Source organism: Eubalaena glacialis, chromosome 8, assembly GCF_028564815.1.
Source record: "Eubalaena glacialis isolate mEubGla1 chromosome 8, mEubGla1.1.hap2.+ XY, whole genome shotgun sequence".
Classification (NCBI taxonomy): domain Eukaryota; kingdom Metazoa; phylum Chordata; class Mammalia; order Artiodactyla; family Balaenidae; genus Eubalaena; species Eubalaena glacialis.
Window position 1 is genome coordinate 111,313,707 of NC_083723.1, and position 14,926 is coordinate 111,328,632.

Below are 14,926 nucleotides of genomic sequence, written 5' to 3' on the forward strand. Positions count from 1 at the left end.
CTTCCTATGGAAACATTAGCTTGGCCTCAAAAGGCTGCAAGATCTGTAGGTTCCTGGTATTGGGCCCACGTATGGCCTGGGTGTGGGCTCAGCTCTGGGCTGTGTCTGGATGGCTGTGGGTGAGGGTGGGTAGCTGGGCACAGATGCTCAGCCTGTATCCTCACAGGCCTGTGTGTGTGGCTGGGGGGTGGAGGTAGGGGTGTCAGCCTCCGTAGTGAGTAGAGGCCAGAAAGGCAGAGTGGAAAGTGCTGTACGAAGTGCCCCCAGGTTTACACACAGAAAGTCAGGGTCTAGGCACTGGTCAGGAATCCAGTGGGTCAGAAAGATGAGGAGCAAACAGGGAAGCAGATTTCATGACATCAGACTCAAGTATCACTTGGCTGTAGAGGCTGTTTTGTTTTTCCAGCTGGAGCTGCCTTGCTGCCTCTCTTGCCTTGGCAGGAGCTAGGATCTGAATTAGACTTGCTAGAAGCCTGCAGTGCAGGGTCACTGAGACAGCAGAAGAAGCGTGTCTGCATGCGTGTGTGCGTGTGGGTGCATGTGTTGGGGGGTAGATAGAGAGCAGGTGTAATCACTACCAGAAGTAGTTCCTGACCCTGGGCATCTCTGAGGTTCTTTACAAGTCCCAGTGTTCAAACCATGCTATTTAGTTTCCCAGAGAGCCGCTTGGTCCCCACGTCTATGCCATTCTCCTATAAACAGTGAATCTCAGCTCACTTGATTGACACAGGTACTGTCCCCAGCTACGGTAACACAGTAGAAAGGCTTAGAGGACTTTCGAGGCATATATGATGACGGTAACGAGAGTCACAATGGAGGCAAAACAAAAAAACAGACCTAAAAACAAATCGGAAATACAGGACTGAGCTCCGTACACCAGCAGAGGGGAGCGGAAGCTGGATGCTTACAAGCCGATAGAATCCTAAAGTCAAGGGGGCCTTAGGGCCCAGCGCCTCTCCCAAGGCGCAGAGTCTACCTCTAGTATCCTTGACGTGGTCGTCTGGCTTGTGCTTCTGGGACAGGAACACCAGGACCACGTGTGGCCCCCATTTCAGGGTCTTCCCTCCCAGAGAGGGGATCTACCTTACGGTGCTTTGACTCTGGTTCTGGTTTGACCCTTTGAGCCTGGTATGTTGAGCTGTATAAGCTAGAAATCATGCCCCTCTTGAGGCTTTTCTTCATTCCTCATGTGACTTAGCTTCTAGATTTCAGGCATCTTGGCCACCCACCTCTGAATGAGCTCCTTATCCAGAATTTCCTGCTCTGAACACATACGTTTATTAATTGAGCAGATTTCAGTACATACTGGCTAGCAGTTAAGGGTGAAAGTTCTGGGGTCAGGCAATTCTGGCTTCAAGTCCTGGCTCTACTACTTACTAGCTGTATCACCTTGAGTAAGTTACTTAACCTCTCTTAACTTCAGTTTCGTCCTCTGTAAAACAAAGATAAAAATAATAGCCACTTCCCAGAGGATTAAAAGATACAGTGCATGTAAAGGACCTCCCATTGCGCCTGACATGTGGTAAAGGCTTGGCATTTTGGCGGCCACCCTGGACAGACAGCCGACTCGCACTGAGTCTATACTCAGCTGAACGCCAAAGATCTGTTTCACACAAACTGCTAACATTTATCCTTATTAAGCTTCCTTTTGCCTGGACTTCCCTTCCAGTCCGTTGTCTCTTCCTGGCAGCATGGATTCTGTCACTGTACATTAGCTGGTCCATCTAGTTTTGAGCCATCTGCAATCCGATAACATGCCTTTCTTATTTTCATTTGTGCTGTCTCTCCAGCGTGATGCCAACATGTTACTCAGATTCTTTCGGTTCAGCTATTCAACCAGCACTCAAGTTACTCAACTGTGCTATCATCCAGCCCACATTTCTCTGATTGAGAAATGGTTATCCCTGGAAATATCGAAGGCTCCAAAGAAAAAGTTAATTTATGTTCAGCAACATTTGTTTAAAAGACCAGGGAAATTATAAAGCTTTGTGGAAAGACCTCAGTCAAAAAGTGGTCAGTATAAAGTTTGGGCACTCGACAGGGTAAATTTCATTTATATAGAACATTCCCTCACGTGAAATTGTGTAAATTGGGGTCTGCAAGGCCAGAAAAAGAGGCATTACTGCATAGGGTCTTCTGTGTTATTCCATGTGGTTTATACTTTCTCTCTGCTAGAGGAGAAACTTCTCAAGGTCAGGAGCCATTTTGACCATTTTCTATCTCTTTTCAGCGCCTGAGTTCGGCTGATAGATGACAGTTTAAGCTTTGCACACAGTGAACTCTTAATACCTGCAGACTGACAATTCATCGCTGTAAAATTTAACCATTTATATGCACACACCCAGCCCCAGGGGGAACCCAAAGCATTAGCTATGAGATTCAAGAGTGCAGAAATGATATATTTTTAAAAAATTTTTTTCTTTTTTTGGCTGCACCACACAGCATGTGGGATCTTAGTTCCCAGACCAGGAATTGAACCCGTGCCCCCTGCATTCGGAGCACAGAGTCTTAACCACTGGACCACCAGGGAAGTCCCAGAAATGATATTTTTTTTCATTTTTGTCACCTGCAAGGTATCTGTAACATCCCATATTGTATTGCACATGGTAGGTACAGCACTCAAAATATTTTTCTGAATGTTGACTGAATAACCTGAGGGACAAAAGCCACAGATTCAGGGTCACACTGATCCTATTCACATGCCCTCCTTCATATGGAGAGTACACTACTGACACACCATCAAGAAACTTTGCAATCAAGAAACGTGAACTAAGGGCTAGTGCAAGAATGGCCCATATGCATAAGACGTCGTAAATCCTAGAGGGTGTGAAATCTGGGTGGAGAGAGGACGTGTCCACAGCAAGTTTATATCTGATGTATCTCATGTACCGTTTAAAGGACAAAGGTATCGGGGGCTCCAAGGGAAGGGAACAACACTTTTAGCTGAGGTTTTTGGAAAGGCTTCAACCAACAGAGTAATTGGGTAGGATCTTAAAAGCTGAAGGAATTGGAGAGAACTTTCCAAAGTGGAAGAATGGCCTGAGTCCCGGCAAGGGGCTGGGCAAGCACAAGGTGGGTTTGGGGAGTGACAAGTGGATGATTTGTCTGGAGTAGGGGGCTCCTGCAGACCCCCGGCCTAGCTTTTCCCAGGGAGCCATGGCACATGCTGGTGTAGGGGAGAAGTCGGTGGCTGTGGAATAGATATTTTCTCTGTCTGCAAAGTCAACTGGCTCACAAAGGGCTATAACCCATGTCCTCTACCCAATCGGCATGTCCTTTAATCTGAGTTTAAAAGGCTAGCTAAACAGATTATATTTGGCCTAAACTGCTCTCTGGAGCTCAGCTGTTAAATATCACCAGCCAAAGCCACTTTATCAGACAGATGGGGTAGGGTTTTTCACCTCAAATGATAAAATTGGCCCCTGGCTTCTCCAGTGCTTTCCACCTCCAGCCCCAGCAATAGCAACACCCAATCTCTCCCTGGAAAGTCTTCTTTTTCTCCTTAGAAGTCCTGTTGCCTTTGAAAACAACTGCCTCCCTAGACTCCTTATAGGTTGAGCCTTCCTGGCTGTGCAGATGGGCAGGCCCTAGGATGAACTGTTGGCCTAGCAACATCCCTAGTGTGTGGAGGGGCTGATTGGCCCACCTGTCTATAAGATTCCGCTGCAGGAGGCCCTTGGGGAAATAGAGACATCATCTACTTTAAGACTAAGGCATACTGTTGGCTTTTGGGCTGCCTGTAGTGAAATACAAAGATATTAGTCTTTTAATGAATAGTTAGCTCACTTTAAAAATGTTACTTAAGTTTCAATTCTTTCTATAACTTCATTTCTTCCTCTGCTCTCTACTTTCACCTCCCGACTCATTGGCTTTCGCTTTCACAATTTTAAAGAGAAATCTGCAGGACAAGTTCATTTATGTTTCTCTTAAGAAAAGTAATGTTGGTGCTTGTTCTTTTAGGCATGCACACAGACCCAAACTACCTGTTCTCTTTCCACAGAGGAAGGGGGATAATTGGAGTGACTGCCTAGTGCTTCAGGTCCCAGGCTAGCTTTTATGTGGGTCCCCAGGATATTGGTGTTGGACCCATCTCCAGGAATAAAAGCACTGCTGAGGGTTTTGGGGATGCTATCCTTTTTGGAGAGTCTGAGGCTATTATGATTACTAAATGCCAACAAACGAACTAACGTACCAACAGCCTCCAAACCAAACTGCCCCAAACCAAAACAAACAAACAAAAACCAGCCAGTTGAGTCCATGCAGTAGAAGGACAACTTGTTAATTTGTAGTCAAGTACAGCAATTAGGGGATGGCCTAATTTTTATCTCTGGACTTTAAAAAAATTCTGTTATCCATGGTTAAGGCATCCCATGGACCCAGGTTCATTATTCCTTCCTCACATCACACAGGTGAAGAGATGTACAGTTCTTAGTATTAACTCACCATGAAGCTACATAATACATTATGGAGTGTTTTTCTTATGGTACAGTAAGCAAGTGCATAGACTTTGAAATCTGACAGGTATGAGTTTGAATCCAATTCTGCTATTTCCTACTTTGTGATCTTGGGTAAGTTTCTTAACTCTGTGAACCTCTTTCCTCATCCGTAGAATGGAAATATTAATATCTACCTTGTAGACATCTCCGGAGTATTAACTAATACAGCACTTCTGGTGTAGTGCCTGATTCTTAGTAGGAATTCAAACATTAGTTCCCTTTCCTCTTTCTTCTGTGCCTCTGTCCTTAACTAACCTCTACCATTCAATCTTCTTCAGAAACCCTAAGCGGAGACCAGGTGCTATAAGGAGATAATCCAAATGGAATCAGGTGTTAATGAATGAAGGCCATTCTTCATCTTGCTCCAGGTTTCTGGCTGTGATTTTCTTCTTTCCTATTTGTGGTAGGCTTAACTGTTTGCACTGGCACCACCCTGGGCTTCCTGTTGACAATTTCTGTTAGAATTTTAAGAATGCCATAGAGAGAGAGAGTGAACAGAGGACAGATTCTAGGTAGACAGCAGTCAAGGAAAGAATATGCAGTAATCTTGAGTTGGGGAAGAAGGGACAGAAATGTTTTTTAGAGAAAGTGAAGACATTGTCAGGACTCAGGGAAACACGGTAAGTCTCTCTGTAGGCAAGCATTTATTGAGCACCTACTCCATACGGGCTCAGCTTCATCATGAGATTCCAAGGACCTGGGAGGCCTGATTCCTGCCTTTGAGTGCTTAGAGTCTAAATGGACAATCAGAAGACAGAGAAAGAGGAACAGCAGTCTGGTTGAATGTGCCAATCATACAGTTTTTAAAGGGTTTCAGGTTGAAGGAACAATTGGATGTGATTAACCAAAAGGCTTCCTGAAAGAGGCAGTTTGACGGAGATGAAGGTCATGGGTTGAAGGAAAGGAGCTCAGGGTCCAGAACAGCAGGTGCGAAGGCTTAGTGCTAATGGGTTGTTCCAGAGGGTGAAAGAAGCCCCCTCCTCAACTGCTTTGTGAATCTCCCTTCACCTTGAGCCCTCTTTCACTGGCCCAGCAGGGACTGAGCAGGGGGCTACTAATGGTCTAACCTCGCTGGATCGCAGGACTCCGAAGAACGGGTAGAGGAAGGCAGGCACCAGGGCTGCAGCTCCAAGAGGCACCGCCTCGGACACCCAGTACACAGCAGTCACGATCAACACATAAGCACACGCAGCCTCCTGGAAGGGGAGGAAAGTGGGTGGTTAGTCACAGGGACAGCCACTGCCCCCGAGGATCCAAAAGAGACCCAGGGCAGAGGTAGGAGGCACAAGGACTCAAACATGGGCACTGGAACACAGCTCTGGGAGGTGCAAAGGTGGACTTGGCAGAGAAGTTTGGTGGATACATGCCATCGTATTTTGGTGGGTGAAGTTATGGCTGCTCCTTGGGGTGACTGATGCCTGGCACGTGGTTTGCATTGGTTTGCAACAGGGTGGCCACCGGACTGTTATGCTATCACAGCTTGGTTGGTTCCTGAAACTGAGCAGGGTAGGGACTGAAATTAACTGCGGTGTCCAGATCATATACTATAAAGGTGGAGTTCACAGTTTTAACTTGGTCTAGGCAGGATATTTTGGTGTCAAGTTGATCAGATACTAGAGGTTCTTGGGGTAGCTGAAGGTGGGGATTAATTTGTGTAATTGATTTACATGTGAGTTCTGAAACTGGCCCATTTGGGGCTGGATCACTCCTTGCTGGGTTGGTGGGGAGAGCTGTCCTGTGCATTGTAAAATGTTTAGCAGCATCCCTGACCTCTACCCGCTAGATGTCTGTAGCACCTCCCCAATTGTGACAACCAAAAATGTCTCTAGACGCTGCCAAATGTCCGTTGGCGGCGGGGGGAGCGGGGGGAATCATCCCTTGTTTAGAACCAGTGCCCTAACCAGTGTCTGGGACACTCCACTGCCTGATGCACATGGAAACTTCCTTCTGACAAAGAGAGTAAGAGTGCTGTCTATCTGGAAGGGAAGGCCTGGAAATTTACCAGGGGTTTCCCCAGCCCACTCCCTTTGCTGGTTGTACAACCGTGGGGTGCACAGAATAAATAAGTACAACATTCTTATAAAAAAATCAGTCCTCCTTAACCTTAGCTCCAGTAATCCTGGTTGCCCCGAATGGTGCTGATTAATGGTGGTGAGAAAGGTCACGGGCTTACTCTTGGGAGAGGTCACTGTCCAAGGGTTTTAACAATGGACTCTGGAGGGCCACTGAATAGAAGATCCAAGCTGGCTGTGGAATCCTCCGTTTATACCTAGTTCTAAACCCACTGGGCTCAGGTCTGACCTGCCCTGAGGCTGGCTGGTGGTCAAGGAACCTGACAAATCTTGTTCTGTTTATCTCTCCCTTGGGTTCAGAACAAGCGTCCTCAAACTCTTACACAAAAGTTACAAAAGGTCGCCACGATCAGTGAGGGGCGTCAGGAGTGATTAGCCCAGCCTGGCTGGCTGGAACCTTGTTCCCTCCTGATACGCATGGATTATGGGGTTGGGGGTTGAGAAATGGGAACTGGGCGCAACAATTGTTGACTGTAGCTCCCACTGAGATTTCCTCTGGGGCCAAAAGATCAGAGAGAAGTTAAAGCTTTTGGAAGTGCTGATAAGACAACAGAACCAATACTGGGTGGGGGGGGGGGGGGGAAGGGCTCCATTTGAAAAAGAATGCAATTTAGAGAAATGCTCCCTTTACTGCAGAAATAAAAATACCTAAAGGAGTTCAAAGCCCTTCAGCACACTTGAGCTCACTTATTCCCATCTCCTTCCTGGGAAAGAGACAGAATGGCAGGTGTTGTTTCTAGTTGAAGAAAAGGAGATAGAATGTCTTTCCCTCACTGAGAAGCCCTTATTCCTTACAAAGAACCTTCAGTCTTTCTTGGCTTGGTCATTACAGGTCCAGGAGTGAAGGAAGGAGAGAAAGGGGAGAGAGCGAGAGCAAGAGCTATTTCCTTCTACCATGCATCATTTTGGTTTGAATTAGGAGAATTTGGGTAAGCCAAGGTAAACTTTTTGATTGTAATTTTTTTATTGTTAGGAATTAGAATAAGTTACTGGAGGAAGTCACCAAGCCACCTTCCTCCAGCAGTATTAAGGACAGGATAAACTGCCATCATTTTTATCTGAACTTTCCTTAGAGCTTTCTAACTTTCATTAGAAGAATGGCCAAGAGACCACCTTCAGATGGCCTTTCCCTCTATTTCGCACTCAGTACACCCATGGAATTTACATAAACTTCCTTTTGCCCCTTCTCAACTGTCTCAAAATTCAGTAGGGAAGCTTATATTCAGATAACCCAGAATACTCTGTGAAGTTTGTTTACAGGATCCTGTGTCCCTGCATCTGACCGTGGTCTGGCAGGTAGCTCAATCAGTGTTGGTGAACTGAACTGGGCTCCTCTGCTGGCTAACAGGTCTCTCTTATCTACTGGAGAAAATATTCTAGAAACTCCCAGCCTCTTATCACTGCCACTGGTCAGCAGGAATGTAGGGATTGGTGTGTACTCGGGCAGTGCCTTTAAGGGATAGTGTTGTCAGTTCTTTTTTGCTCCTGTTGACAAATAAAAGAGTGAGTTCAAAAGTGGCATTTCGCCACAGCGGATGCTTCCTGACCCTGCTACTAACTGATGTTTGCATCTGCTTCTTTCCCTACAATCCGACCACCCCGATGAAATACCATTCAGACTCCACTGGAAGGAGCTTGAGGTCATGTAATTTGGTGTCATAAATGACTGGAAGGGCTTTTGAAAATTTATCTTGGGAGTTGGGTGTAACTTTTATCCCACCGGGATGCTGAAGCCGGGCTTAGTTACAGATGCCCCCCTCTTGACCCTCCTCTTCTGTATATGGGAAATCAAGTCTGGGCCCCTGGCTTTAGAGAGCTGGGCAGGAAAAAAGGGGAGGTCATACTAATCCTTCCTAAAATGCAGCTGCAGCTTGTCACTTTGAAGAACCATCAGAACCGCAGACCAGGAGCTCTTGCCCAGATCACTTCTCTCAGTTCCAGCCCAGAGCAAACAAGGCTATTTAGGGATCTTAAGGATTAAATATCAGGATCTAAGTGTGATGCAAGGGGGCCGAATAGATGAGAGCCAGTCCCCGTGGTGGTTTGTGCCTAATGTGACCTCAAGGTGCTTCTGCGTCATTGCAGAGGAAGAAGGGCAGCGTCTTACTGACGCGGTGACACACGGAGGAATCATCTTTGCGGGGCACACTGGGGCGAGTGGTGAGCAGGCTGCATCCAGGTCTGAGGGCTTTGGCCACCCAGGCTCCATCTAGCTGGCTGTCCCGAGGGCTACCCCATGGGCACAAACTGGGAAGCTCTGAGGTAGCATATTTCTCTTTTCTTAAGGCACTGGTTCTCAACTGGAGCCAATTTTGCCCCCCAGGGAATATTTGGTAATATCTGGAAGCATTTTTGGCTGTCACAATTGCGGGGGGTGCCTGTGTGCTGCTGGCACCTGATGGGTAGAGACCAGGGATGCAGCTAAACATCCTACAATGCAGAGCACAGCACGGCCCTCCCCTCACGACAGAGAACTATTTCCCCCCACCCCCAAATGTCACTAGTGTGGCTGTTGAGAAACCCTGCCCTAAGGTGAAACTCAGTTGGACAGAAGGGGCTAGGTCAAGGAAGGGCAATGTCTCTTGGTCTCAGTGAGTCCATCTTTAAAAACCTATTCAAAAATTTTTATAGACCCCAACAGAGCAGAGGCTTACCTTTCCTTCCTTGTCTCTCCTCTTTTTTTTTTTTCCACAACATCCCTCTTCTGTCACATTTATAGATTTTTTTTGTCTACTTCAATAATTTGTTATTTTGTTTTCTTCTTCACGTGGATACTTCTCACTAGTCATTGGTAACTGAGAAGCTCCAAGACAGGCTCCCAGAATTAAATGCCAGCACTGCCCCCTGGAGTCATGGTCCCCAGAGATGGGGCTGACTCAGGGGACACGGGGGGTGCCTGATGCTGCTAGTGAGAAGAGCAGGTGCCACTTGGTTGGCATTCCCTTAACCTGTCTGACATTGAGTAAAACAAAACAAAACAAAAACATGAAAAGAAAAGAAAATCAGCCTATTGGGACAAAGGAAATGGACTAGTGTATACGCCGGGCAAACTTTCAGCACCAATCACTGTCTGCTAATCCCAGCCTGGTTTTCATCAGCAGCTCCCTGGTGCTCTGAGTTTTTATTCTACTAAAGATTTAAACCAGTTTGTTTTTAAGAAACCATTCTAATCCCCTTTAACTGTATAATTTAATCTTGGTTATGAAGTTACTCTGGGAGCTGAGTGGAAGACACCCTTCCCCTCCCACAAACAAGATTAACCTTTCTTAGCTTATTTTTCCTAAAGTCTCAAGGGTAGTGCCAGCTAGGGGAAGGGGTAAAGCCACTGGGAGGAGGAGGAGGGGGAGGAGGAGGGAAAGGAGGAGAGGGAGAGGAGGGGGAGGAAGGAGAAAAGGAGCCGGAGGAAGGCAAGGAAGGCAAATGAGGGTCTCAGAAGCAGAGCCAGAGCTCAGGCTCTTCCGCTCACACAAACCTGGACAAAAAATTGGGCCACAGTCTAGAGTTGGGGGCTCTTATTCTTTTTTATCGAGTCATTTGCTGTCTCTCCTTTAAGAGCACAGAGAAGAAAACACAGAGGATACAAATAATCAAAGGGCCATATGCATGGGACCAGGGCAGGCTGCCAAGCTGCGCTTTCAACTTAACGTTCAGAAGGAACTTGAGAGATTAAGAGTTTCAGATCCTGGTTACCAGAGCCCACTGTGGTCACCCACAGACCCTGGCTAGATGCCCAAGAGCCCGGCCGGGGACCCCACCGCAGTGCACCTCAGGCCGGGGTCCACAGTCCCCTCCCTCCCCCATCCTCCTCCTCTACTGGGAGGTCTTCCTGCATGTCCAGTCGCTCTCCCATATGGATGGTCACACGTTGACTCCTGGCAAATACCGGCTCTCCAGAGCGCCCTTCTCTTTACCGGGTGTCCGCCTGGCCCCTGCCCCCGAGCAGGCTGGCCCACTGCTCTGTGTCACACAGATCGGCCACTCCAGCCATCGCCCTTCCTCTTATCTCACTCCTGGCCGGGGGCCGTGGGGCTGGGGGACTGGGAACCGGGTGAAGGGATGAAAATGGCAGTTTTTAGGCAGAAAGTATGTTAGCCTCCTCCAGGAGAGCATTTCCATTTCTTTACACCAACAGAAGAACGCTGAGGCGCTGCACCAGCACCGCGCTCCCTCCACCGGCCTCCCCTCTGACCTCCCCCCTGACCCCCTGGCCCCAGGAGGGGACCGGCTGGTACTCACGCTGCTGGGGTGGAGCATGGGCAGAGGCAACAGCAGGAGAGGCACGAAGATGACGAGCAGCAGCTTCCTGGCTCGGAGGAGGCCCTTCAGCAAGCCCATCCTGGACCTCCTCCCCTCGGAGCCCGCGCCAGCCAAGTGCCTGTGCTGCTGGCGACGCCCGCCTCCCTCCAGAAACACTCCTTCAAACTTTCTCGGCTTCCAAGAGTCCTCTTTCGTCTTAAGAGCAGAACAGGAGGGCAGGTAGAGCCCCTGTTGGCAACAAAGGCCGGCCTCCTCGTCTTCGGTTTTAGGTGGGATTGGTGAGCATAGTTTTATGCCCAGCAAAAAGGAAGCGGGAAAGGATGATAAACGGGGGCATAATGGCTCTCTCTTTGCTTGATCAGTAATGGAGTAACTTCATTCTAAAGCTCAGCAAAAGCCCCCTTAATCAATCAAGATTACACCTCTGCTGCAGCTGTCTGGCTGCCGTCTGTTGTGCCCTCCATCATTTTTCCTCTCTCTGATGGCCTGTTTTGGGCAGTACCACTTTCGCTTTCTACCTGTGCTGGCTGTACCCCCTTTCCTTAAAAAAATCTAGTCCCCCCGCTTCCCTTAAAACAAACCCCCGAGTTTGTCAGCAGACCATGGAGACTTCAAATAGGGCTGGTCTCTTCTCCCAGGACCTGGCACCTTAACTCTGTTTAAATTGCTTTCCTTCTAATTGGTTTCCCATTATAATTTGCCTTGAGCCTGGGCCTCCAAAGCAGAAAAAAAAAGTCCCCAAGACATTCCTTTTTGTCACGGGACAAACTCTTGCTGGAGACCCACCTTAACTTTCCTTCACCTATGGGACGCAGGACAGAGGCAGTAGCCACGCCCATTCCTCACAGCCAATCAGCACGTTGGAAAGAATGAGTCAGTATCTCTTCCAAAGGCAGTTCGGGATTGGTCCCAGCAGGGGCCTGCTGATTCTGCAGAACCTAAGCAATTTGGAAAGCTTATTTTTGTTTCTCAAACATCCTAGGGGCTGGAGTGATGACCATCACCGTAAACATAATCCCACTTCCTCAAGCACTGCTTTAACGCTGCAAAGCATAGGACCCTGAGTTTTCTCTGGGAGGGCTACTTGCTGACCTAGTCCTTAGGAAGATGAAATGTCTGGTGGCAGGGAGAAAATGAAATATTAATCCTGGAGAAATTTACCCCAGAGTATAGAATATTAAGTCTTTTAGATTTCCCTGGTGGCAAAGGTTGTTTGCTTCAGCACCCGGGTGAATACAAAGCATCTGAGTCAACAGAGGATGTTAGCCTCTCAGAAAGACCACAGACCCTTTTAGGGAGAATGGGAAGGGTACTGCCTCTCTGGAAAAATCTAGATACCAGTCTCATTTCAGAGGCCCTTGGAGCCCAGACATCTGTGGTCTTTCTGGCCGGAGTAGGTGTTCCAATGTCCCTCTCTAAGGCTCTTTACCAAAAAAGAAGCAGGAGGCTTTCTTTGGCTGGTGTGTAAGGAGGAGGTGGGAGGGCAGGAAAAAAATTGATGGGTTCAGGAATAGGGCCTTTGCAGCCCTTGGACGCTGGAATTTCTGCTGTTTACAGTTCAGGAGAAGCATTCTCTTTTCTCTGAAAAGTCATGTGGATATGGGGCAAGGAAGAAAGAAAAAAGAGAGAGAGAGAGAGAGAAAGCCCCCAAACTTTTATATTTGGTGGTCCTTGGCAGCATTGCCTTGATCTGAGAGATGCTGAGCAGAGTCAAGGGTTATGAAATTCACGTTCGCTTGAATTCACAGAACGCAAGGAATGGCATTCTAGGGTCTGCAGCTATGCCAGTTGGAAATAATCCCCAGGCTAAAGGCAAAGTGACTCCAGAAAGGTGACTTTAGAAAACCAGTTCTTCTTGACCTCTAAAGCAGGAGCAACTGTGGCTGACCCAGTTTGAAATTTTCTTGCCATTGTAGGATGCGCTACAATGACTCATCTCTTTAAATGCATTTTAAAGACTGGCTACTGTATTTACTACATTCAGGCCTCATTTTGTGATGATTTGGAAACTCAGAATGAGCAAAAACACATGTGTGATGTTTTGGTGGCAAATATTAAAGAGACTGGGTACAAATAAACAGCTGTGGAAGTCAACATTCTCTGTTAAACCCATGAGCCACTTCAAATTCCTTGGTGAGATAATATGAGATAATAAAGATTCCATTAAGCCTGGAAACTCGATCATGACATTTTTATTACACCATAAGTGAATATTTGTTAAATAAAATTATGTGAGTGACATAGTAAGACCAGTAGTTCTCCTTCAGGACTCTATCCACTTTTTAGATAAAGAAAACATTTTCCTAAGGAAATTTTATACATTGCTTAAGAAATGTAAGACAAATTCCACCTATATGAGGTATCAAAAGTAGTCAAACACTTAGAAACAGAAAGTCGAATGGTAGTTGCCAGGGGCTGGGGGGAGAGGGAAAAGCAGAGTTGTGGTTTCATAGGTTTCGTTTTTGCAAGATGAAAAAGTTCTGGAGTTCTGTCACACAACAACGTACATGTAGTTAACATTACTGTACCGTACACTTAGAAATGGTTTGGATGGTAAATTTCATATGTTGTGTTTTTTAACCACAATAAAAAAATGAAGGATATTAAAATGGGTTAGGAAAGTCAGGGGCACCGTGTAAAGTCATTTAACAAGCATTTAATTTTAGGCCAGTGCTCTGGCCTTTACCACTTATGTGATTTACCACTTATGTGATTCTCCTTTAGTTAGATTCAAGGTGAGATGACAGAGCAATGAAGGTTTCAGCATATAGATGTTTTTCAATGTCTCTTGAGTGACACCAGAGGTAGCCATGAGAATGCCAACTATAGAGGAAACTTGCAGAATTTTTAGATCCTAAAATTTCCCAGCAGTCTAGAAATGGCAGAAGGGTTCCACTGAGTCTCAGGCAAGCTTCCACTACTAATGTCACACTCTGAATTATTCTTTGAGTAAATATGACAAAATGTGACTGGGTTGTGATGGTGGTGTGTACAGTGCGGCATTAATGAGGCAAAATGGGAGAGTCTGTTGCTGCCCAGGCTACTCCCTCACTGCTCACTGGGCAAAGAGTCGGGTTTTGGGGTGGTGGTGGTGAGGAGAATATTTGATTTTGCTTCTAAATGAAGTCATTGCTATAAAACTTTTTGTGGGTAAACAATTCATTTGTATTCAGCCTAAAATAGTGTTTAAGTATCTAGTTACTAAAAATGAAATTTTCATTTGTCTTTAAAAAGTTTGTGCCCTTCTTATTTCTTTTTTTTTTTTCAGTTGCTTGCCACGTAAGTATGGACCCAACTTATCAGTACAAAAGTGCCTTTAATTTTTTGTGGCAGGGTGAATGAACTGCCATTACTATCACTGGTCCTGGGAACCACCCTCCCATTCACGGATCTCCTGCCCCTGGGAGCAGCCATGTATATCCTAACATGGTAGGCAGGGACGACAAGGGTGGGTCTTTCCTCCTGGTGACTAGAAGAAAGCTCTCAGATCCATTCTGATAGGGGTGGAGCGCCAGGGTGGATGCAAGACTCTGACTGTTAGAGTATTGCCCAGTGTCTAGGGATTGAGGCCCTGCTGACCCCCCTCTCCAGCCCACATCCAGGAAAAGCACAAATACTGAAGGTAGGCCGTGAGGCTAATCTGCTTTCTGGGCAATTCCAAACTTGTCTGTACCTCTGTCTTGACTTTGTTTTAATCAGACAGTGATCCCCAAAGGAGACAGTGAGCAACAGAGTACGGGCAAGTAGAGGCAGCAGAAGAAACTGGGAGATGCCTCGAGGAATGGATATAAAGATAATCAGAACGGGACCCAAAGACAGAACAGCAGAGACACCAACTACAATGAAAAGAAAGAGGCAAGTGGAGTGACTACGTCAAAGAGAACATGCAATCTTAGAAAGAGAAAAATTGAACAAAAAAGCATATATCAGAGTCTGTATTTGAGGGAGGTAAAAGAGCAATATACCCAGGGAATGAGAACCAGAGAGACTGATTAATCTTCTGAGCCTGAGAACATCGGGATGCGAAGTGGGATTTTTCTCTGATGATAAACACCTTGTTCCTGCATCCTGGTATTACTTCAAAGGATCATGCAGCTTGCA

The 14,926-nt window shown here is 46.6% G+C and overlaps 1 protein-coding gene across 1 annotated transcript in view; it reads right to left on the bottom strand.

Moving 5' to 3' along the window:
• Positions 1 to 10,903, bottom strand: part of SLC13A4 (solute carrier family 13 member 4) — a 38,658-nt gene extending 27,755 nt beyond the window's left edge. The window contains exons 1-2 of the mRNA XM_061198769.1: positions 10,805 to 10,903; positions 5,564 to 5,692 (exon numbers count right to left, since the gene is read on the bottom strand). Of these exons, the coding sequence (XP_061054752.1) occupies positions 5,564 to 5,692; positions 10,805 to 10,903 (228 nt within the window). The remainder of the gene's footprint in view (positions 1 to 5,563; positions 5,693 to 10,804) is intronic.
• Positions 10,904 to 14,926: the final 4,023 nt, after the last annotated feature.